The sequence below is a fragment of the Chiloscyllium plagiosum genome, chromosome 1 (assembly GCF_004010195.1).
Source record: "Chiloscyllium plagiosum isolate BGI_BamShark_2017 chromosome 1, ASM401019v2, whole genome shotgun sequence".
Classification (NCBI taxonomy): domain Eukaryota; kingdom Metazoa; phylum Chordata; class Chondrichthyes; order Orectolobiformes; family Hemiscylliidae; genus Chiloscyllium; species Chiloscyllium plagiosum.
This window is the reverse complement of record NC_057710.1, coordinates 155612428-155635815: the sequence shown is the minus strand read 5'-3', so window position 1 is coordinate 155635815 and position 23388 is coordinate 155612428. Positions and strand designations below refer to the sequence as shown.

At 39.5% G+C, this 23388-nt stretch overlaps 1 protein-coding gene across 2 annotated transcripts in view; it reads right to left on the bottom strand.

The window, feature by feature from the left end:
• Nucleotides 1–473: 473 nt before the first annotated feature.
• Nucleotides 474–23388, bottom strand: part of mnd1 (meiotic nuclear divisions 1 homolog (S. cerevisiae)) — a 48346-nt gene continuing 25431 nt past the window's right edge. The window contains exons 3-8 of one of the 2 annotated variants that reach the window (XM_043700108.1): nucleotides 22373–22430; nucleotides 20002–20150; nucleotides 8715–8789; nucleotides 2370–2484; nucleotides 1555–1599; nucleotides 474–1459 (exon numbers count right to left, since the gene is read on the bottom strand). In XM_043700108.1, the coding sequence (XP_043556043.1) occupies nucleotides 1353–1459; nucleotides 1555–1599; nucleotides 2370–2484; nucleotides 8715–8789; nucleotides 20002–20150; nucleotides 22373–22430 (549 nt within the window). In that variant the 3' untranslated portion in view covers nucleotides 474–1352. The remainder of the gene's footprint in view (nucleotides 1460–1554; nucleotides 1600–2369; nucleotides 2485–8714; nucleotides 8790–20001; nucleotides 20151–22372; nucleotides 22431–23388) is intronic. The other variant, XM_043700101.1, reaches the window with a different exon arrangement.

Sequence of the window (23388 nt, the reverse complement as noted above, 5' to 3'; positions counted from 1 at the left end):
ATGCAGAAGAAATCTGGAAGAACTTGAAAGCCTGGCAACAATGATGAGTGGGAAACACGTGAAAACATTGCTTGTATTCTATTAATATAGAAAATAAACGTCCAACCAAATTGCAGAAATCCACAGCTTTTCCTGGGAGGCAAAGTACAAATCACAACCCGAGATTAACTCCAACTCTCCTGGAAGCAGTTTGTACTCTGGAGTCAAAGAAATTGCTGTCACCGATAAACAGCACCCTACTAACAGGTATAGACTGCAAACATACAGGAATATTTCAAACTCATATCTACCAATGAAACACTTAAACATTCAGGTTTTTTTGAGATTTGGTTTTAACTTATTTAAAGTTTCATGTTCAGTCAGACCCAGGACCAACCTATGTCTTCCACTTAGAGTTAGCAAACATTTTCAGTCACTTGGTATATCACAGTTCAGTATTTATTTAAATAATAAGCATAGAGTGGACTGGATTTTTAAGATTGTATGTGATGTTTATTAAAATACAAATTTATGATTTACAATATAATTCACTTATACACTAAACTTCTGATATTGCAGATGTGCAATTCTTTATCTTATCTCAATTTCAACCTGACATCATCAATATATGTAGTCAGTCTTGTTGCATTAGATAATCTGCTTTCATTCCCCAATATGGAAGCAGCATTTTTATTGAGAAGATTTTATCCCTTCTTTACAAAATGAAACAAAACACCAAAGAGTATGGAACATTTAAGTAACAAAACCTTAATTAGAGGGCAGACTTTAGAGCCTTACAAAACAATTTTAGTTGCAATTAAGCTTTATAGAGCTTGCATTTTATCCTAAATTCTTTCAAAATTACACTCAATTATCTTTTGTCAGTGAAGTGGAGAAGGAAGATTTAGTACAGCAGGTTAGATATTTTCCTTAGATTGAGATGGTATTTCAGAGATCATCCCTGTACAATATGAGATTGAGTGACTATTATAAGGAAAAATACTACGTATCAGAACTACTATTTTAACAAGCTATACGGGACCTTATATACTGGTTAAACTATTATTACCAGTCTTGTGAAATAACTTCCTACATTATTTTATTCAATTGCTTTTTAATCTAACTGGACCCAATGCTCTATAAATTGTTAGTATCTGCTAGGAGTTTGACCTTCATAACAGGATAGCAAAATGATTTCTGCTGTCAACACTGATTGAAACAGCAGTTGCACAATACTCAAAGTATCAAAAGAGTAAAATTGATCGCCCTGCAGTTGAAGTCTAAATTTTATTGCGATAAAAGTCAGACTCTTTTTTTGATGAACGTCAAGTTTGATACAAACAAGAAAGATCAAGTTGTACAGACTGAAACCATCAGTCAATATAGTCAAAATCTTCTGGAATTCCGAAAGCCTTATCAATCTTATTCCGTTCAAATCCAAATTTTTTATTTGCCCAGGATTTTATGGCAAACACGTTATCTAGTGGAACAAACAGAAATTATAGTTAAAATTTTATATGTTTGAAAAAGAATAAGATAAAAATTCACAGAGATACAGATCCTTCTTTAGCATACCAGTCCATCTGTTGGCTGCATCTTTTGCTGTCTTGTTTGTCTGCCCTACAAAAAGAAAAAACCCAAACAGTTCAAACAGGCATATCACTTGTACTTAATAAACCTATTCTTCCACCTAAAAAATCTGATGGGGGCAATATCAACGGAAACTACTGATAGGATTACACAGTATCAACTGAAATTCATATTTAAATTAGATAATACATAGTAGGTACCAAACCCAAAACACTATTTACTATCATTATGTAATATTCAACAAATTTTCTTATTGTTTATTTGTGTTCAATGTAAGCTCAGTTGTCATGCTATTGTTTCAGAATGAATAAAATGGTCAAGTAAATCTTTTTAGCAAATTCCAATCTAGTTCAGCCTCTAAACAAAGAACTATTGTTTTGAGAAAAAAAACAAGAGAATAATGATTACTTTGATACCCTCTAATCCAAAAAGAAAGCAATTCCATACCACTAGATTACCCAAAAGCATCACATTGTTAGCTGATATAATGAAGGTATCACTCACTACTCAAAAAATTCTAAAACTGAAAATTCAAAGTATAGCCTAATATTTTAAGACATTTACATATCTTTATGTGAAATCATACTTCAGTGGTAAGCATTGTGTTACTGTACCAAAACATTGCTCTTCCACTAATACAGATTGCTCTGTAATTTCCAATTCACAGGTCATGGACTTGCAGTAGAATTGCTGTTTGGGTTTGGCTAATTTTCAATATAAACTAGCTTAGAGAAGCAAAATCTTCAGAGTGGAAAAATTTCAACGATTTTAACTGAACCAAAAATGGATTGGTTACTCACTAATTTCTTCAATTACTTCTGGATCACATTCTTTATATTTTTCCAACTCTGCTTTCAACTGATTCCTTTGTTGTCGCAGTCCCTCCAATTCTTTTAACATAGTTGCACGCTTTTCCTATTTTAAAAATAAATATTTGAATATTATTTTACATAGTTAAATGATAATGTAACATTGAAGGCTTAGAACTCATTGGCTCCAACTTTCTGTTCATATCTCCCCTTGTGCCTTCAGTGGAAACTCCATTTGTTTGGGGCTACAGGTCATTTCTCCTGGGGGAGTCTGATAATCCCCTATTAGAAAAACAACTCAAGATAACTAACTTTTAATCTTGTATTTAAAAGCAAGTACAGGAGGGAAAATAAATAGTGTCCATGTTTAAGACACATTAAATATATAGAACTATATCGAAAATGACTGCAGAAATGTACTTAAAAGCCCTTCTTGTCTGATGCATTACAAATCAATAGCCACACTAGTTGATACTGAACACTGTACTTGATATATTTGCTCTCTCTTTCAACAGATGAAAATAAAGTTCGTCTACTGTCCTTCAGACCACATTGATGACCCTAGCATGCACATTTAAGAATCAGTATTTTTAACGTCATCAGGACCGAGTTTTCATCTTTCCAGATTCAATATCAGCATGTGACAGATTTTTTTTTTTTAAAAACTATTTAAAAAACACTACTAGTATGACACAAAAAAATAGAGTCATAGAGATGTACAGCACAAAAACAGACCCTTCGGTCCAACCTGTCCATGCCGACCAGATATTCCAACCTAATCTAGTCCCACCTGCCAGCACCTGGCCCATATCCCTCCAAACCCTTCCTAATCATTTACCCATCTAAATGCCTTTTAAAATGTTGTAGCTGTACCAGCCTCCACCACTTCCTCTGGCAGCTCATTCCATACACACACCACCCACTGCGTGAAATTGTTGCCCCTTAGGTCCCTTTTATATCTTTCCCCTCTCACCCTAAACCTACACCCTCTAGTTCTGGACTCCCCAACTCCAGGGAAAAGACTTTGTCTATTTACCCTATCCATGCCCCATAATTTTGTAAACCTCTAGGTCACTCCTCAGCCTCCGAAGCTCCAGGGAAAACAGTCCCAGCCTGTCAGCCTCTCCCTATAGCTCAAATCCTCCAACCCTGGCAACATCTTTGTAAATTTTTTCTGAACCCTTTCAAGTTTCACAACATCTTTCCGATAGGAAGGAGACCAGAATTGCACGCAATATTCCAACAGTGGCCTAATCAATGACCTGTACAGCTGCAACAGGACCTCCCAACTCCTGTACTCAATACTCTGACCAATAAAGGAAAGCATACCAAATGCCTTCTTCACTATCCTATCTACCTGCGACTCCACTTTCAAGGAGCTATGAACCTGTGCTCCAAGGTCTCTTTGTTCAGCATCACTCCCTTGGACCTTACCATTAACTGTATTAGTCCTGCTAAGATTTGCTTTCCCAAAATGCAGTACCTCGCATTTATCGGAATTAAATTCCATCTGCCACTTCTCAGCCCATTGGCCCATCTGGTCAAGATCCCATTGTAATCTGAGGTAACCCTCTTCGCTGTCCACTACACCTCCAATTTTGGTGTCATCTGCAAACTTACTAACTTAACCTCTTATGCTCACATCCAAATCATTTATATAAATTAAGAAAAGTCGCAATCCTTGTGGCACTCAACTGGTCGCAGGCCTCCAGTCTGAAATACAATGAGCCAGTTCCCAATCAAATTGGCTAGTTCTCCCTGTATTCTGTGTGATCTAACCTTGCTAATAGTCTCCCATGGGGAACCTTGTCGAACACCTTATTGAAGTCCATATAGATAACATCTATTGTTCTGCCCTCATCAATCCGCTTTGTTACTTCTTCAAAAAAACTCAGTCAAGTTTGTGAGACATGATTGCCCACACACAAAGCCATGTTGACTATCCCTAATTAGCCCTTGCCTTTCCGAATATATGTACATCCTGCCCCTCAGGATTCCCTCCAACAACTTGCCCACCACCGACTTCAGGCTCAATGGTCGATAGTTTCCTGGCTTGTCCTTACCACCCTTCTGAAACAGTGGCACCACGTTAGCCAACCTCCAGTCTTCAGCTATCGATGTGACTATCGATGATACAAATATCTCAGCAAGAGGCCCAGCAATCACTTCTCTAGCTTCCCACAAGAGTTCTAGGGTACAGCTGATCAGGTCCTGGGGATTTATCCATCTTTATGCATTTCACGGAAGTAAAAGGGTATATATGACTTTGCTTTTTAAAATTTGTGAATTGCTCAATTTGGATGAAGAAAATTTCTAAAATATAGATAGTACCCACTCTGATTGTGTTATCTTATAGAAGCTAAGTGTGGAAATAATTCAGTGTGGTTTATAACCAAGTTTGTAATCCCACACAATACAATGAAACATCACCCCCATCTCACTCACCAACCACCTATCAAACACGAGGATGGAATAATTTACATTAGATTTCTTACTCTCAGAGAATCATTTTCATGTCACATCCTGGATAATACATACAGTGGAAGGCTACAGATTATCAAAGTGAGCTTATATATGAGAAAATCTCAAGCATCTAGAGATGAGCAAAATGATCTACATGTTAGCTTGGAAGGGATTGACAATAACTTCAGTGGTTCCAGCTACATTTGGCCCCCTAAAGAACATAAATTGTTGACTGAAAACTTGAGTAGCAACAACACACCGAAGTGAGTGCATTGGCAATGTTACAAATATATGTCTACTATATACTTCTTTCTTTGCTAGTCCCTCCGGTTTGAGGATGACTTGCTTGCACCCCGTGGAGGTGGGTTCTGCAGTGGCTGAATAGTCTAATCCTGGAGGTATAGTCTCTCTTGCAGGTGGTGTTTGAGATGGATGAGTGGGACTTTCTGGACTCTTTGTTCTTGGCTTGTGCCACACCTCCACTGAGTGACATTCATTGTGGTTGGCGCCTTTGTGGATGCTTCTTCTTCAGTTTGAATGTTCTACAGCAGGCAATTCCCACTCAAGCAGTTTAGAACAATGATCCGGAAACATGACTTCAAATTCTCTCAGACTTGAGAATAGTCAGACTTGAGAATAGTCAGACTAAGAGAAAGTGAGGACTGCAGATGCTGGAGATCAGAGCTGAAAATGTATTGCTGGAAAAGCGCAGCAGGTCAGGCAGCATCCAAGGAGCAGGAGAATCGACGTTTCGGGCATGAGCCCTCCTTCAGGAATAGTCAGACTAATACTAGCTGGAAATGAACATTCTCATTACGATTGAAGTAAAGATTTTTTTTTCAACTTGAGGTGCTGGCAAGGGCAGCATCTATTGCTCATAATTTTAAATCCTAGTTAGAATGTGTTTTGGTCACATTTTATCAAAGCTTTTCATCTTGCACTCAAAACATTTTGCAAGAATCCCAATGGCTGCGTGTTGGGGCAAGGGGGACATTTTTATACTGTATGAGCAGAGCTTGCTGTTTGGCTGGTGAGCAGACTTGTTCATACAGGCATTGACATGAGAGTGACTGACAGTTAACTTGCATGCAACTTAAGAGTTACTGCAGTTCATCTTGTAGATGACATGTGCTACAATTATGACGAACCTGTGGAGGAGAGCAACTGTTGAAGGTGGAAGAAAAAGTGCAAATTAAGGGGTGCTTTGCAAAGCTGGAGTGCTGTTAAAGCTTCACTCAATCAGACAACTGAAGAGTACATCATTACAGTCTGGACTATGACTTGTAGATGATGAACAGGTTCTGAAGAGTCAAGTGAAGTACTTACCAAAGACATTTTAGCTTCTGATTTGCTCTTGTCCTCTGTATTTATATACTGGACCAGTTACATTTCTGATCAATGGTCACCCCCAGGATTTTGATGACTGCGTTTCAAGGAATGGCAATACCACTAACTGACGATGGAAGATAGTTAGGATTCTCTCTTTCAGATCCTGAAACATGAACTCTAGGTCTTACTATCTACAGCTGCTAACTGCTGAATATTTCTAGCGCTTACCATCTACCACCTCCTTCCCACCCCCCCACCCCCGCTGCACTGCCCCAACATATTGCTTCTGCATTATGTCAACAGGGTAATTTGAGTCAGTTATTAACAAAGAACTACTACTTATAAATGTGGAGGGAGGTTCTCCCTAGTTCACACTGCCAGTAGAGATCAAGAACTCATAAAAAGTGAGTTGTTTAAAATTCACTCAAACCTACTGCCTGATTAATCATGCTTTTAAATTTCATAGCTTCTTGAGGAAATTCCGCAGTAGTTCTGAAAGTAATCTTATAATAATAAACATGGTTACCATTTTAGTGGAGAGATTTGGAAAGATTAGGACTTGACAAAAAAAATCTAAAATCTACCGGTAAACTTCAGCAAATGTAACATATTCCAATGAATATTGTATTACAACTTAATTGTGTTATTCATACATTATATGCTGATACTCTTTTTAAAAAGTTGTTATCCCCAGTAAATTGAAGGCTTCCAATAAGATCACCAGTGTGCATCTCAGTTCTGGCAAGAATTCGTGCACCATTATTGCGTTACCCACATATACAAAAAAAAACAACTTTGTATTTATAATTGAGGAACAGAAGATAAAATCACTTATTTCTTCTCCATCAGCACTCCACCAAAAGAATTGCCAATCATACTAATGCCATCTTTGTCAAACACATTTGAGTTACTGAATATTTTTGATTGGTTTTACTGGGATACAAAATAATTTCTTGTATTAAAAATGTTACACTCTGAGCACTGCAAGCCATTCCATGTGTGGAGCTTTCGATAAACTGATGTAATCTGCCCTCAGGGAATCCCATTTAAAAATGATGGAGATCATATTTTATAGAATCCTCACAGTGTAAAAACAGGCCATTCAGCCCAACAAGTCCACACCAACCGTCTGAAGAGCTTCCCACTCAGACCCATCCCCTTACTCTATCCCTGTAACCTTGCATTTCCCATGGCTAATGCACCTAACCTACATGCCCCTGAACAATATGGGCAATTTAGCATGGCTAATCCACCTAACCTAATCTTTGGACTCTGGGAGGAAACTGAAGCATCTGGCAGAAACCCACACAGACACTGGGAGAATGTGCAAACTCCACGCAGATGAAAATCAAGGAAGATGGGTGATGTGAATTTGCACCACCCATATGGAAATCACAGTGGATTATAAAAGTGTAGGCATTTAAAAAGAGATCGATACAATATCCTATGTCAGTAACACAGCAGATCTCTCATGTTTAGCACACAAAAAGTTACCAGCCTGAAATGTTAGTTAGGTTTCTCATTTTACAAATACTGCAAGACCTAACAAGTGTTAATTTCACATTCCCAGTATCCACAGTATTTTGGTGATTCTCCAACAGACCAGTTTGGAAATAAATGATACAATAAAAACAGCCAACAACGGAGCACATAACTAAACTAAACAACAAAAATAATTTACTTAGGAAATACTTAGATCAGGTAGCATCTACGGAGGGAGAAAGTGTTATGTTTCACGTCAATAGCCTTTCATCTAAACAGATGATGATTAAACTGGAGCCCCATGAAACCCTAAGAATCGGCAACCTTCCAGATAGTCTGTGAAGTGCAGAAATGTTTACTGAGCAGGGCTAGTCTAGTCAAGCAGAACTATTATAAACATCAGGGTACTGTTGTAATGGTTCAGATTTTGTACCAATTAACTATTTAGAAGGGACAACTATTAGTTAAGACATTAAACTTATTGGTTTAAAACCCTTTTTGAAGACACTATTTTACCAAAGTAAATTAAAATCCATTACATGGGATCTGTTAGGGATAAATTATGTAATTTATCTTTGATTGGCAAACAAGAAACATTTACTTTTATAAAGAATGATTTACAAGCATCATTCCCAAACATCACAAAGATAAACTCTATAGTGACAAGTTAGCACACTCCTCTTACCAGTATGTTTTTCAAAAAATACATTTATTCAAGTGCTTACAGGCACAGAAATCAGCTGACCTGGTTAACCCAACAGAACTTGCAAAACAAAATTAAGCAACTCTAATATTAAAGTGATTGCTGCCCCTGGCACACAGGTTGGCATTGATAACACTGTCATCCATGATATTTGTTGGTCAAAATCCTCAGTCAAATTAACACATTAGGCAAGATATGAAATGCCTCTGATACAGAGGACAATGGCAGTCATTTCAAAAATAGTAGACATTTCAAACATGTTCATCATAATGTCAAACTAAGTATCAAACTATAAATTCTTTGCCAATCTTATCATTTTTGCCCAGGCAGACCCCAAGTTTCAACATAAACATTCTTACTGTATTTTGACGGCCCACTTTGGCTTTCTCAATACTTTGCTGTAAACTTTGTTTCCTTTGGGTTCCTTCAGCAAGCTGGAAACAGAAAATGGTAAATGAAAAACTTAGAAAGTAAATTTAGAAAGAAGTATGAACCACAGAGATCCACAGCACAGGAAAGGCCCTTTAGCCCACTGTACCTGCACCAATCAAAAACAACTACCTAACTATTCTGATTCCATTTTAAGGCACTTGGCCCATAACCTTGTATGCCTTGGCATCACAAATGATAGTCTAAATACCTCTCAAATGTTATGAGGCTTTCTGCCTCTGCCAGGCTTTGGGAATGAGTTCCAGATTCCCACCATCCTCTAGGTAAAAGTTTTTCCTCAACTTCTCTAAACCTTCAGGCCTTTAAAAATATGTCCCTTGGTCATTGTTCCTTCCATCAAGGAGAAAGGTTTTGGCTTCTCGACTTATATCTGCCCCCCCCCCCAGTCATGTCCCCTTTCAATCTCCTCTGTCCCAAGGTAAACAATGCAAATCTGTTCAATCTCTCTTCATAACAGAAACTCTCCAGCTCAAGCAACATCCCAGTAAAACTCCTCTGCTTCCTCTCCAGTGCTATCACATCCCACATATGTGGATTCCAGAATTGCACTTAACTCTAGTTGTCACCAAATTAATGTTTTATACTGTTCGAGCATAATCTAGAGCCACTGGTGGCACGGTGGATCAGTGGTTAGTACTGCTGCCTCATAGCGCCAGGGATACCCTCGGGCAACTGTCTGTGTGGAGTTTGCACATTCTCCCCATGTTTCCTCTGGGTGCTCCGATTTCCTCCCAGAGTCCAAACATGTGCAGGTCAGGTGAATCGGGCATGCTAAACTGCCCATGGTGTTAGGTGCATTAGTCAAAGGGAAATGGGTCTGGGTGGGTTACTCTTTGGAGGGTCAGTGTGGACTTGTTGGGCCGAAGGGCCTGTTTCCACACTATGAGGAATCTAGTCTAATTTCCCTGCTCTTAAACTTGGTGTCTCGGCTAATAAAATCAAATACACTATCTTCCTTTATAACCACTTTATCCACGTTTCCTGGTACCTTAAGGAACATGTATATCAACATCCCAATGATTCTTGGTGCTTCCCAGGATCCTACCATTCATCATGTAATGCTTACCTTGTTCATGCTGTCCAAAAGCATCCTCTCACACTTCTTTGGATTGAATTCCACTTGCCACTAATTAGCCTGTCTATAACCTCCTATAAGCTAAAGCTATCCTCCTCACTATACATGACCCCACCAAATTTTGTATCACCCGTGAAATTACTGATCAACACTCCTACATTCGAGTCTAAATCATTTATATATAAACCCAGAGAGCAAGGGCCTCAACTTTGATCACTGTGGGACTCCAATATCACAGATTGCCAGTTGGAAAAAAATCCCTCAAACATCACCCTCTGCAGCCTGCCACTCTGTGGATCCAATTTGCCAAATTTCCTTCGATGTCATGGGCTCTTACCTCTCTTAACAGTCTACTATCTGGGACTTTATATAAATGACTTTAGACTTGAATGTAGGAGAGTTGATCAATAAGTTCACAGATGATACAAAATGTGGTGGAGAATATATGTGAGGAGGACAGCTTTAGATTACAGGAGAATATCGACCAGCTGATTAGTGGCAAGTAGAGATATCAAAAGCACTGGCTTCACTTGGTTACCTTCTTGAAAAAGAAGGTTTGTTAAGTTTCTTAACAAAATCTGCTGATTGTTCTTCATCAATCCTTTACTCTCCAACTGCAGATTAATGTATCTGTGTCTCAAAATTTCTTCCAATAGCTTCCCCACCACTGAGGTTAGGCTGATAGGCCTGCAGTTTCCTGGTTGATCCCTTGCTCCCTTCTTGAATAACGGTACCAGATTGGCTATCCTGCAGCCCTCCATTACATCAGGGACCACCTTTACAGCAAAATCAATTCTCAGCACATCACAGACTAAGATCAGTGACACAGTCACTGTATGGGTAGGGGTATGGGTGGGTTGCGCTTCGGCGGGTCGGTGTGGACTTGTTGGGCCGAAGGGCCTGTTTCCACACTGTAATGTAATCTAATCTAATCACAGAACTAACTTTCAATTATTTATACCGTTTATATCCAAAAACTCCACTCCTATTACTCCAGTGGCAAAATACAGAATTGAATGGAGAAATCCAGAGTAATATTCAAGGATCTTTGTAATTAATGCCGAGTTCCACATCAAATTTAAGTTCTAATTGGTTTAGAACTGTGGCGTCAGTCCAAAGTGAAATTGCTCCTTATTACATGATCTGTAACATGTTATTCACTCCAGGTGAATTATATCTTTATTTATTATACAGCAGAGTTAAAAAAGCTTAGTATCGCTAATTGCATTTAGACATATTTTTCTTTGTGAAATCCTTTAAAAATGTAGAGAACAGAAAATATATTGAGCAACTTGAATACTTTGCATGTGCTTTATTAATAGCCTGTGTCAATAAACCAATCATAAATCATTTATGTGCAAATGTAGCCAAGACTGAATTATGTGTTATTAAAAAAAAGTTTGCCACTCATAAATAATTTCCAACACAAGATAACAGGCCTTTATGATAGCACCCTTGCTCTCATCATCAAGTATACAAGTTACTACTGGTTTCTACTCTGCCTTTCAGCCAAGAATACACCCTGAAGGAATACAGTAACAACACATTCTCATTCATAAAATTCACTTTAAAGAGCACATATCATTGATGCTGTGGTATTTAACTAATCATATAAATGTAAGATGGGTAATTTATAAGGAAATGCATAATGTAATTACATCACTAAATGCTAACACTTCTAAGCTTTAAAGACAAACAGGGAACTTATTAAAACTACGATATATCTTAAAATTCAACTCCTTTAAAATCAAATTGATGGGGTATTAGAAAACAATGTTTTTCTGTACTTCTGTTTAATATCGGTTTCTCTGGTCCTGAAATACATCAATTTACTACCACTGCCATGATGATTACAATCTATTCCAATATGACACCTAGTGGTGGGAAATTTTTATCACTAAGATGCAGCATGCTTTGAGTTAACAGTTTCAATAAAATTTTAAACACACCCAGTTCATTCCTAAGCAGATAAGAACATTGCCTTAAGCCTACAGCCAAACAGCAACTGCTACTAAAACGCAGAGGCAATCATCTGAAAACTAAGGTGTAAAGAATATGCTTCTGTACGTTTACTTGTGGACTGAAATGGGAAAATAAGTTTTAAAACCAAGGATCACTGAAGGAATGTTTGAAAGTAACTTGTGTCACTCTTTGTAGGTACTGTTTACACAGCTGCAAGTTATAATGGTAGAAGGAGGACTAGATGAGATAGTATGCATAAAATGAAGATTCAGCCAACAGCAAGTAGCTGATTGATCTGTGGACTACTGACCTATTAACGATGACAAAGGCCTTCTATCTGCCAGCAACTTTGAGAGTGGTTACCAGGTAACCGAAAAGCTTAGGAGTACGAACAGGATTAAGAGAGACCATCAGATCTCCACCAGTTCAGGAGCTTTGTCTGTTCTCTGCAGCAAAACTACCTTCAAGGCTGAAGTAAACCGATCTTGTCTTTCTTCAGCAGTTGCTAGAATGTTTAATTAATAAGTCAGAGAGCTTTTTATAATTGTGAACCATCACCCTGTGCCTTCTGCAAATCAATTAAAGCATCTGGAGAAGGAGGACTGAGAACAGGGCTCTGATCAGCACAATAACCATATCACCAGATACTGTCAACAGAGATCATTTGGGCTGCTTTTCCATGTGATCCCCTCATCCAAAACACGCAGGTTTTTGGAGTGAGTGAGTGAGTGAGTGGGTGGGTGAGTGTGAGTCAACCCACTTCACCCAACGAAGTAGTATTCCAAAAGCTTATGAATCCAAATAAACCTGTTGGACTATACCCTAGTGTCATGTAACTTCTGACTTTGTCCACCCCAATCCAACACCAGCACCTCCACATCATTGCAATAAGTAATAATTCCTGTTAAATATAGCAACCCTGTCCAATCATTATGTCAACATGGGTCTGATAGTCAAGTTAATTGGGGAATGTGGTGTATCTCTGTCATGTCTCCAGGAATAATGGGGCTTGATATCCACCATACTACCTAAGTGAGGCAAAACAGAGAGCAGAAAGTTCCCAGTGTTTGACAAATAATCCCTGGTGCCTACCTTCATATATATATATATATAATAGCTCAGCGGTTCTGGATCAAGTAATACATTTCTCATTTTAAGATTGTTGCCTATAGCTAATGTCAAAAGAGGGAGGTAAAAAATAAGGGTCATCAGCCAAAAAGCTATTCAAGCAATGAAAAGTGTTTTCAAATATAAATCTGAACGGTTTTGCAGAATTGCAAAAATTAGACAGTATGAGTCATGGCCAACAACTTAAAACATCCTCCAAGAAGACTGCAGACTGGTGGGCCTGGGTAACCAATCATGCAGAATAGTGTGTACATCAAGTAACTTCAGCATAGAGTTCTGAAGGAGATAGCTGAAGGGATAATGGAGGCTTTAGAAGTGATCTTTCAGGAATCACTGGAGTCAGGGAGGATCACAGAGGACTGGAAAAATCAGTAAGATTCCCCAGCACCCCCAATTTAAGGAGGAAGTGAGGGAAATTATAGGCTGATTATCCTGACCTCAGTCATTGGTAAGATCTTGGAGTCCAAAGGATGAGGTTTCTGAATACTTGGAAGTGCATAGTAAAATAGGGCAAAGTCATCATGGTTTCACCAAGGGGAGGTCATGCCTGACAAATCTGTTAGAATTCTTTGAGCAACTAATGAGCAGGTTAGACTAAGGAGAACCAATAGATGTAATTCATCTGGACTTCAAGAAGGTCTTTAATAAGGTGCTGCACAGGAGGCTGCTGAGTAAGATAAGGGCCCATGGTGTTAGAGGCAAGGTACTAGCATGGATAGAAGCCTGGCTGTTTGGCAGAAAGCAGAGAGTGGGGATAAAAGGGTCCTTCTCAGCATGGAAGCCCACAAGGGTCAGTGTTGGGACCACAACTTTTCACTTTATACATTAATGATCCGGATGAGGGAACCAACAGCATTCTGGCTAAGTTTGCAGATGACACAAAGATAGGTAGAAGGGCAGGTAGTATTGAGGAGGCGGGCAGACTGCACAGAGATTGAAACAGGTGAGAAGAGTGGGCAAAGAACTGGCAGATGAAATACGTGGGAAAGTGAGAGGGGTCATGGACTTTGGTAGGAAGAATAGAGGCATGGACTATTTTCTAAATGGGGAGAAAATTCAGAAATGTGAAGAGCAAAGGAACTTGGAAGTCCTGGTCCAGGATTCTCTTAAGGTAAACTTCTAGGTTGAGTTGGCAGTTAGGAAGGCAAATACAATGTGATCATTTATCTCAAGAGGCATGGATGTACTTCTGAGGCTTTATAAGGCTCTGGTCATTTAGAATACTGACAGCAATTTTGGGCCCCATACCTCAGGAAAGATGCATTAGTCCTGGAGGTTCATGAGAACGATACCAGGAATGAAAGACATAACACATATGAGTAACGTTTGAGGATTCTGGGACTATACTTGATGGAGTTTAGAAGGATGAGGGGAGATCTGATTGAAACTTACAGAATACTGAACAGCCTGGACAGAGTCAACATTGGGGAGATGTTTCCATTGGCAGGACAGACTAGGACCTGTGGGCACAGCCTTACAGTAAAGGGAAGACCCTTTAGAACCGAGATAAGGAGAAACTGGAAAGTTTGTGGATTTCATTGCCAGAAAAGGTGTTGGAGGCCAGGTCATTGAGTGTACTTAAAACAGAGATACATAAGTTCTTGATTGCCAAGGGGATCAAAGGTTACAGGGAGAAAGCAGGAAAATGACATTGAAGAGTTATCAGCCATGATCTCAATGAGCCAAACGGCCTAATGTCTATTCTTACATCTAACAGTCTTCTGTAATTAAGAAAACGTAACCCAAATTCTTAAAATGAAGAGTAGCAAACACCAGGATGTGGAAATTGAAAACTACAGGATGCTTTTATAAATTAAGGCAGCCATAAGTTAATTTTCAAGAAAGAAGGCCCTGTGGAGGATTTCTATATAAAGTTAAAAGTTACCACTCATGTCTTCCCACTTCACTGTCCAAGATCCCAAAAACAGTTTCCAGATGAAGCACCATTTTACTTTATTTCTTTGTTTATTGTCACGTGTATTTTGTTACAAATACAGTGAAGGGTGTTGTACAGTCTCACCACTCTCCTGCATGATCTTAAAACATAGAAAATAAACCAAAACATAGAATATAAAGGCGGAAAGAAATAAATAAAGTTCAACTTTTTCCTTGTTAAGTGCTCAGCCATGAGTTTGGATCCAGGTTCCTCCACCCCGATGCAGAGACCATCACCAGCACAATGCAGTTGGCCAGCCTCAAGACCTTTCACCACACTGCCAATGCTGGAACAAGAGTCGCCACTCTTTGGCGCCATCTCACTCATGCCAACACCAACATGAGTTGCACTGGGCAGACCTCATTGATGCAGCTGCTACTGATGCTGCTGGGTCTTTCACTGGGCCCAAACTTGACTCCGCCCTGTTGCCACCATCATGAATCCACGCTATGCCTTGCCACCACTGATGCTGCCATTGCAGCCACATCTGAGCTCCTTACAGCATTTAATCTGGTGAGGGTTCCAATTAGGAGCTGGGGTCTGAATCATTGATGTGGATAGAGGGAGTAAATAGGTTGTGGGTGGGATTACTGGGTAGCATGATGGGTGAAGAGAAAAACATATCGTACTCAGTGATACAATTCTCCATATTATGTATGCACAAAATGATAACAATGCATTTGTGCAAGTTTCTTAAAAGAAAGACAGGCATCAGCAATCAGCAACTGTGCTGACAAAGGTCTGTTTGTTCATTGTCTAAATATTGTAATGAAATATTCATTGTAGATTTGACATATCTGAGATGCTCGTTAGGGTTAATACTCCTGATCCCCTGATAAACCACACATTCTCATCAATAAGGGTCTGGCTGGAGAGACCAGGGGCCCACATCTCTCCAATTTTCACTTATGATTACATGTAGCTGGTTATGTATACCAGTGGTCATCACTCAGCATCTCAATTTGGAAGTCATGCAAAACTAAATGAGGGGCCTATCAGCTTCAAATGATAGAGTCATAGTCCTACAGCACAAAGAAAGGCCCTTCACCCGAACTGGTCCATGCTAACCAACATGTCCATCCATGCTAACCCCATTTCCCTGCACTTGGTCCATATCCTTCCAAACCTTTCCTAACTATGTATTTGTCCAAATGCCTTTTAAAATGTTGTTAATGTACCCGCCTCAACCACTTCCACTGGAAGCTCTTTCTATATGCACACTATCGTCTATAAAAATAGTTTCCCCTCAGGTTTCCATTTAGTTTTTTGCCTCAACTTAAACTGATGCCCTCTAGTTGTCAATTCCCCAACCCTGGGAAAAAGACGAAGTGCATTCACTTGACCCATGCCTTTCATGATCTTATACACATCTGTAAGATCCCCCTCAGTCTCCTACTCTCTTAAAAAAAAGTCCTAGCTTTTTCAACCTCTCCCTATAACTCAGTCCCTGGAGTCCAGGCAACATCCTTGTAAATTTATCCAAGTTAATCAAAATTGAACACAAGACTCCAAGTGCGGCTTCACCAACATGCTATACAACTGCAACATAACTTCCCAACTCCTATACTCACTGCCCTGACTGAAGAAGGCCAATGTGCCAAAATCCTTTTTCACTACACATTCTGTGATCCCACTTTCAAAGAGTCTTGCACTTGAGCTCCAAAGTCCCTGTTCCACTACACTCAAGGCTCTATCGAACTCCTACCTTGATTTGACTTTCCAAAATGCAACACCTCACACCTATCTATATTAAACTCCATTTGCCATTTCTCAGGCCACTTCCGCAGCTGATCAAGATCCTGCTGCAGTTTGATAACCTGCTTCAGTGTCAACAATACCACGTATTGTACTGTCATCTGCAAACTTACTATTCATGCCTTGGACATTCTCATCCAAATCATTGATATAGATAACAAACAGCAACTGGCCCAGCACCGACTCGAGGCACACCACTAGACACAGACCTCCAGTCTGACAAGCATCCTTCCACTATTACCTTCTGCTTCCTCCTATCAAGCCAATTGTGTATCCAATTTGCCAACTCTCCCAGGATTCCATGCAACCTAACCTTCCAGAAAAGCCTACCATGTGGAACCTTATCAACGGCTATTTTGAAATCTATACAGACTACGTCCACCGTCCTGCCCTCATTAACCTTTTTGGTCACTTCATTAAAGAACTCTAACAAATTTGTGAAGCATGATCCCCCGCGCACAAAGCCATGCTGACGACTCTTAAGCAAACCCTGTCTTTTCAAATGTACATATACCTTAGCCCTCAGAATCTTCTCAAGTAACTTTCCCATCACTGATGTTGGGTATTTGTCTATAGTTCCCAGGATGTTCTTTGCAGCCCTTCTTGAATAAGGACACAACATTCACTACCTTCTAGTCTTTCGAGACCTCACCTGTAGCTAACAATGATACAAAAATATCAGCCAGGGTCCCTGCAATTTCTTCACCAGCGTCTTGCAGGGTTCTTGGATATATCTGGTCAGGACCAGGAGATTCATCCACCTTCATACATTCTAATACATCCAATACCACCTCTACTGTGATCTAGACTGTCCAAGTTTTCACATGTTTCTCCATGATAAACAGAGAGGAGAAATATGCAATGAGGACCTTGCCCACCTCCTGCGCTTTCCGCACATACTTGCCCACTTTGGTCTTCGAGGGGCCCTATTCTCTCTCTATTTATTCTTTGTCTTTTAATATATTTAAAAGAATCTCTTTGGATTCACCCTAAGTTCTCAACTAAAGCTATTTCGTGCCCCCCCCGCAACTTCACCCTCCTGATTTCCTTAGTCAATAAATCCTGTAATCTCCTATATACCTCCAGGGATTCCCTTGGTCTCAGCTGCCTGTACCTGAGCCATGCCTCCTCCTCTATTCTGGTCAAAGCCTCAATATTTCATATCATCCAGGGTTCCCTACTCCTACTGACCTTACCCTTCAAACGCACAGAAACATATAGACCTTGAACTCTAGCTATCTTACTTTCAAAGGCTTCCCACTTGCCAGAGGTCCCTTTGCTGCAAATCAACTCCAATCAATTTTACTCCAATCAACCTCTGCAAACTCCTTCTAATTCCATCAAAATTCACCTTGCCCCAATTTAGAAATTGGAACCTGTAGACCAGTTTTGTCCCTCTCCATAACTATTTCAAAAATTAATAGAACTATGGTCACTGATCCCAAAAGTTCCCCCAGTTTAACTCAGTCACTTGTCCTGCCCTATTTCCCAAGAGTTGGTCCAGTTTTGCCCCTTCCCGAGTAAGACTCTCTAAATACTGCTTGAGGAAACTTTCCTGAACACATTTAAATTCTACCCATCACAGTCCTTAACACAATGGCAGTCCCAGTCTATGTTAGGAAAATTAAAATCCCCTACTATGACAACTTTATTGCTCTCCAATCTCCCTGATTATTTGTTCCTCTAATTCCTGTTGGCTATTTGGGGGTCAGTAATGTCACTATACCTTTCTTATTTTTAAACTCCAGCCACAAAGCCTCACTGGATAATCCCTCAGTTATTACATTGCTGACTATTGCTGTGATACACCCCTTAATCAAAAATGCAACTCCCATCCCCTCTTTCCTTCAATTCTATCCCGCCTAAAGTACCTGCACCCTAACACAATAAGCTGTCAGAGTTGAAGAGTGTGGTGCTGGAAAAACACAGCTGGTAAGGCAGCAACTGAGGAGGAGAATCAACATTTTGAGCATAAGCTCTTTATAAACTCTTCCTGATGAAGAGCTTATGCACGAAATGTCAATTCTCCTGCTCCTCGGTTACTGCCTTACCAGCTGTGCTTTTCCAGCACCACACTCTTCAACTCTGATTGCCATTATCCACAGTCCTCACTTTCTCCCATAATAAGCTGCCAGTCCTGTCCCTCCCTTAGCCATGTTTCTTTAATGGCTACTGTACCCCAGCCCTCTGGCAGAAGAGACAAAAGATCCTAACAAATTCGTAGGACACTGGCTCAGAAGGCAGAGACCAATAAGATGTATGAAACATCTAAGGGCACATTCCTGATGAAGGGCTTACGCCTGAAACGTCGACTCTCCTGCTCCTCAGATGCTGCCTGACCTGCTGTGCTTTTCCAGCGCTATACTTTTTGACATCTAAGGGCACAGTCATGACACATGAAATGGTAATGGGGCCAGTCATCTGTGAAGAATATAGGACCTCATACAGGAGAAAACTGTAGTTGAAAGATAGGAAATGCAGAAAAGGCCAGGTCCCCTGCAATTGGTTCAGTTGAAAAGAGTGGCAGAGAAGAAGTCAATGCCTATTTAATCAGTCAACAAATTTATAAAAAAGTTGATCTAAACTAAGAAAGATTGGTCTCAGAATCTGTCACATTCAATGGAACAGGTCGCTTTTCATGAATAGGCCACAAAAATATTATGCATCAAGCAAATCTCAAAGTTTAGAATATAGATTAAGACTGAAAAAAATAATGATAGTGATAAGGAATAGATTAGGAGCAACTAGAGTAAAGACTATGGTGGATAGTGTCATCTGTTTTAGGAAAGTGAAAACAGAAGATGGCAGATGTGATGCAGAAGTTGGAAAATGGATAAAAACAGCTAGAAGTAATTCTCTGAAGATTAAAGAAAAATCAACAAGAAAAGTTATTATAACAAGGAAAAAAACTCATAAGATAATATATTATATCACTGTCCCATGTGCCTTAGAATCTCAACCATAAGTAAAGATTTAAGAAAGAAAATAGATGCCTTTGAAACATAATGCCAAGACATATAGTAACTATTTTATATATACCCAAAAGACGACAAAAAGATCACCAAAAAATGACAGTCAGAAAAGAACATGTTAGTATTTCAGCCATTTGATCAGAACTGTAAAGCTGCAGAGACCTCATGAGAAGGCAGAGTGGACAGTAGTAGAAAAGTCAATATAAGTATTGTTCGGTGATGGGCATCACAGAGTGGTTGCAGATAATAAGTGGCTTGACGCAAGATAGGCAAGTGAGGCATACAATGACATCCAATCTCCGAGCAGAATTAAGCACATACAGCAACATGCCAAACATTCTGGTCATCTCAAACATTCCAACATTCACCTGATGCTTCAACTGCTCCAGTTTCGTTTTTCTCATATGAAGAGCTTTACTTGGAAACGCCCAGAAATAGTTAGAAGTTCCAATTCGATCAGTGTCCACCATTCCATCATCAACTAGACTCTGCAGTACTTCCTTCACAGACATGGAGGCTGAAATGGCAAAAACACGTGAACAGCTTACATTTGTCTCTCGTTTGCAAATGAAGATTTGTCATTGTTAGAACAAAACTAAAAGGCTATAGTTATATGACATTTTCCATCTAAACCTTGACAACAATAACTGTTGTGGTGAAGCATTGTTCTATGGTGATGAGGATGATAAATTTATGGTAGAGTGCCCCTAAATCTTTTGAAGTTAGGTGGCTTTCCTGGCTCAGTGGTTGAATAAACTATTTTCAATGTCACCATATTTTAAGTTTACACCACTTTCTGGCAGGCAGAGATGGACATTTTCAGCAGTGCCCATATTTAATGAAAACACTACTCAAAATTAATGCCAGCAAAAACAATGCTGATTCTCCCATAACAGCCGAATAACTTCATGAGGCATGGAAGTTAAAGATGCCTTAATAATCAAAGAAAGTCAGTCCCCATGGAGAAGGTGAACAATGGAGCAACTGTTAATTAGTGAAAGATTTCCTTGGCCATGTTGAGCCTGGACCCATGAGACTTCAAGGAATCCAGAAATAATGTCCAGAGTTCCCCAGGTCAACTCCGTTCTTAATTGTTGTCACTGTACTGCCATGTCTGGTGGGTCCATCCTGGTAGTGGGACAGGACAAATCCAGGGACAATGACTGTGGCGTGTGAGACAATGTCCTTGTGTATGTCAGACTGTGGCTTTGGGACAACCCTCCCAATTTTATCACAGGTCCTTAGCTGTTACTCAGAGGTTTTGCAGGGTAACAGGGCTGGATTTGCCCTCGTCATTTCCAGTCATTAGGGTGATCCCGATTGTGTATGGTTTCATTTCTTTTTTTAGATTTCATAGCATTTAATGAGCGGCTTGCCAGGACATTTCAGAGGGCAGTTAAGTGTCAACTACGGTTGCTGCAACCACAATTGCAGAAAATACACTCACTGCCCATGCCGATAGTGCCTTTTATGTCAGGGGTAGCAATGCTCGCACTAAAGAATAGGAGCAATGAAAGGAATTAATTTTCACATTTTAAAATCACTTCAATTAAAGTCCTGAGATCACGATATTAGTGCTGCCCTAACTGCCTGCCTTGTTCCTGACCACTCACTGACTTCATATGGCTCACTATGCTGTTCCTTGTTTCCAAAGTGGAGCATCGATCACAGCTGTCAGTGGAAAAAAGTGGAGCATGAAGTTGAGCAGGAATTAGAGTGGGCCAGAAACTGTGGTATGGCGTGATCTTTGGGCATTGGTCAGTGACACCATTTCTGGCTCTACATGCAAATCCACAATGACAATGGTGCAGGCTTTCTATAACAGTACAAAGGGATACACCGTTAAGAGTCAACAACACTCCTATGTATCTGGAGTCAATACAGGGAAGGGTGGCAGATTTCCTTCCCGAAAGCAGATGAGTGAATCAGATGGGTTTTCATGCCAATCAACAATAGTGCCATGTGGCCATGCAACTAGCTTTTAATTACAGATTTATTAGTTGCACTTAGGTTTCACTAGCTGCCAGAATGGCAGTGAATTAATGGGTCTAGAGCATTAGCCTGGGCCCCTGGAATACCAACCCAGCGACAATACCAAAACATTACCACCTCCTCCTCCTTCTCTTCCAAGAAACAAAGAAACCTATTGTGTTCTTTTCAAGGAAGGCGGAATGACAGCTCTTTACAACTGGTATAAAGAAAGAAGGCAAAGTAGTCTTAACAAAAAAAGGCACAAAGTTCCAACTATGAATGGAACATAGTCAAATTCAGTATATTGCCTGGTACCAATCCTCATCAATTCTCCACCAGCAGGATTTTCAATCAGAAACTATTCTGGTAGTTAATTGGATTTGTTTTTGCTGTGGCCATGTCACAACTGAAGATATTGAGATTTTCCAAACATATCCTCACACTAGCATAGGAACATTTTAAATCTAATTGGCGAGAGTTGTGTCGATTTTAATTTGAGTCATTGAAGAGGAATGCATTTACCACGATACTCAAATTACCCATTTTCCAAATAAAAAACCCGAAAGAACTGCAGATGCTGTAGATCAGAAACAAAAACAGAAGTTTTAAAACATTCCTAAACAATGCCCATTTTGTTTTACTGAACTGTCCATATGTGATCTGTGCATGATTAAATGTTCAAAAACAAACTGAGCCATAATTCACTTCAAATATTATAATCTCCTGGGCAAGAGATCAGACAGTAGTGACAGTAAAACTGATACTTACTGATTCCTTTCTCCTTTGGTGCAATCTTCTCCAAATCTTTCAGCTGAAACACATCTTTCTAAGAACACGGACAAGTTTTAAGTAAGTTCATTCCAGTGCATCAGACAATGATTTTTTAAAAATTTGCAGAATGATTGGAAATGTGGTCACCATTCTTCTAAGGTAGACACAAATTCAAGTTTTTTTTTAAAATCAGGCATAGAAACTGAAGAAAACACCAAAAAAATCAGACGAAGCCAAGGTATATTTTTAAAAAGGCCAACTAAAATTAATACATAATTCTGTGATGAAGGAATTTATGGGAAAACTACATTAATAGGATGGTTACAACACATGAGGTCACATTACTTGATGGGCCCATATCAGTTCTGCACATGAGCAATTTACTTCCTCCCAGCACTCTACCCTTTCCTTGCAAATTCTCTCTTCAGGTGCTCATCCAATTCCTTTTTGAAACTATGACTGAATCTCTCTCTACCACACTCTCAAGCAGTGTGTTCCAGATCCCTAGCCATTTGCAGCATAAAAAAAGGTTTTCTTCCTGTTGTTGTTGGTTCTTTTGTCACTCAGCTTAAATCAATCAGTTTCCTCTGATCCTCAAATCCGCTGCTGGTTAAAAGTTCCTCCCGATCTACTTTGTTTAAAGTAATAGTTTTAGTAGCTACATCAAAGCCCTTCTCAAACTTCTCTCCTTTAAAAATATCAGCTTAGCTGACCTATCCCAGTAACAGAAGTCATTCAACCTTGGAATAATTCTCATAACACTTTTCTAGATCCTCTCAAAGCCTTCACAAGCATTTTTCAAAAAAAAGTATTCTAGCCACTGCTCCAGACACAATTCTCTAATTAAGGCTGAACCAATGTTTTATTTAAAAAACATAGCATTTTGCTTTTATACTATATTCCTCATTACAAAGCTCAGGATCGCACAAGTTTTGTGAATCACTTTCTCACCCTGCCTTGTGATCTTCAATAATTTGTGCACATGTAGTTCTGCTACTGCTCAAGCTTCAGAA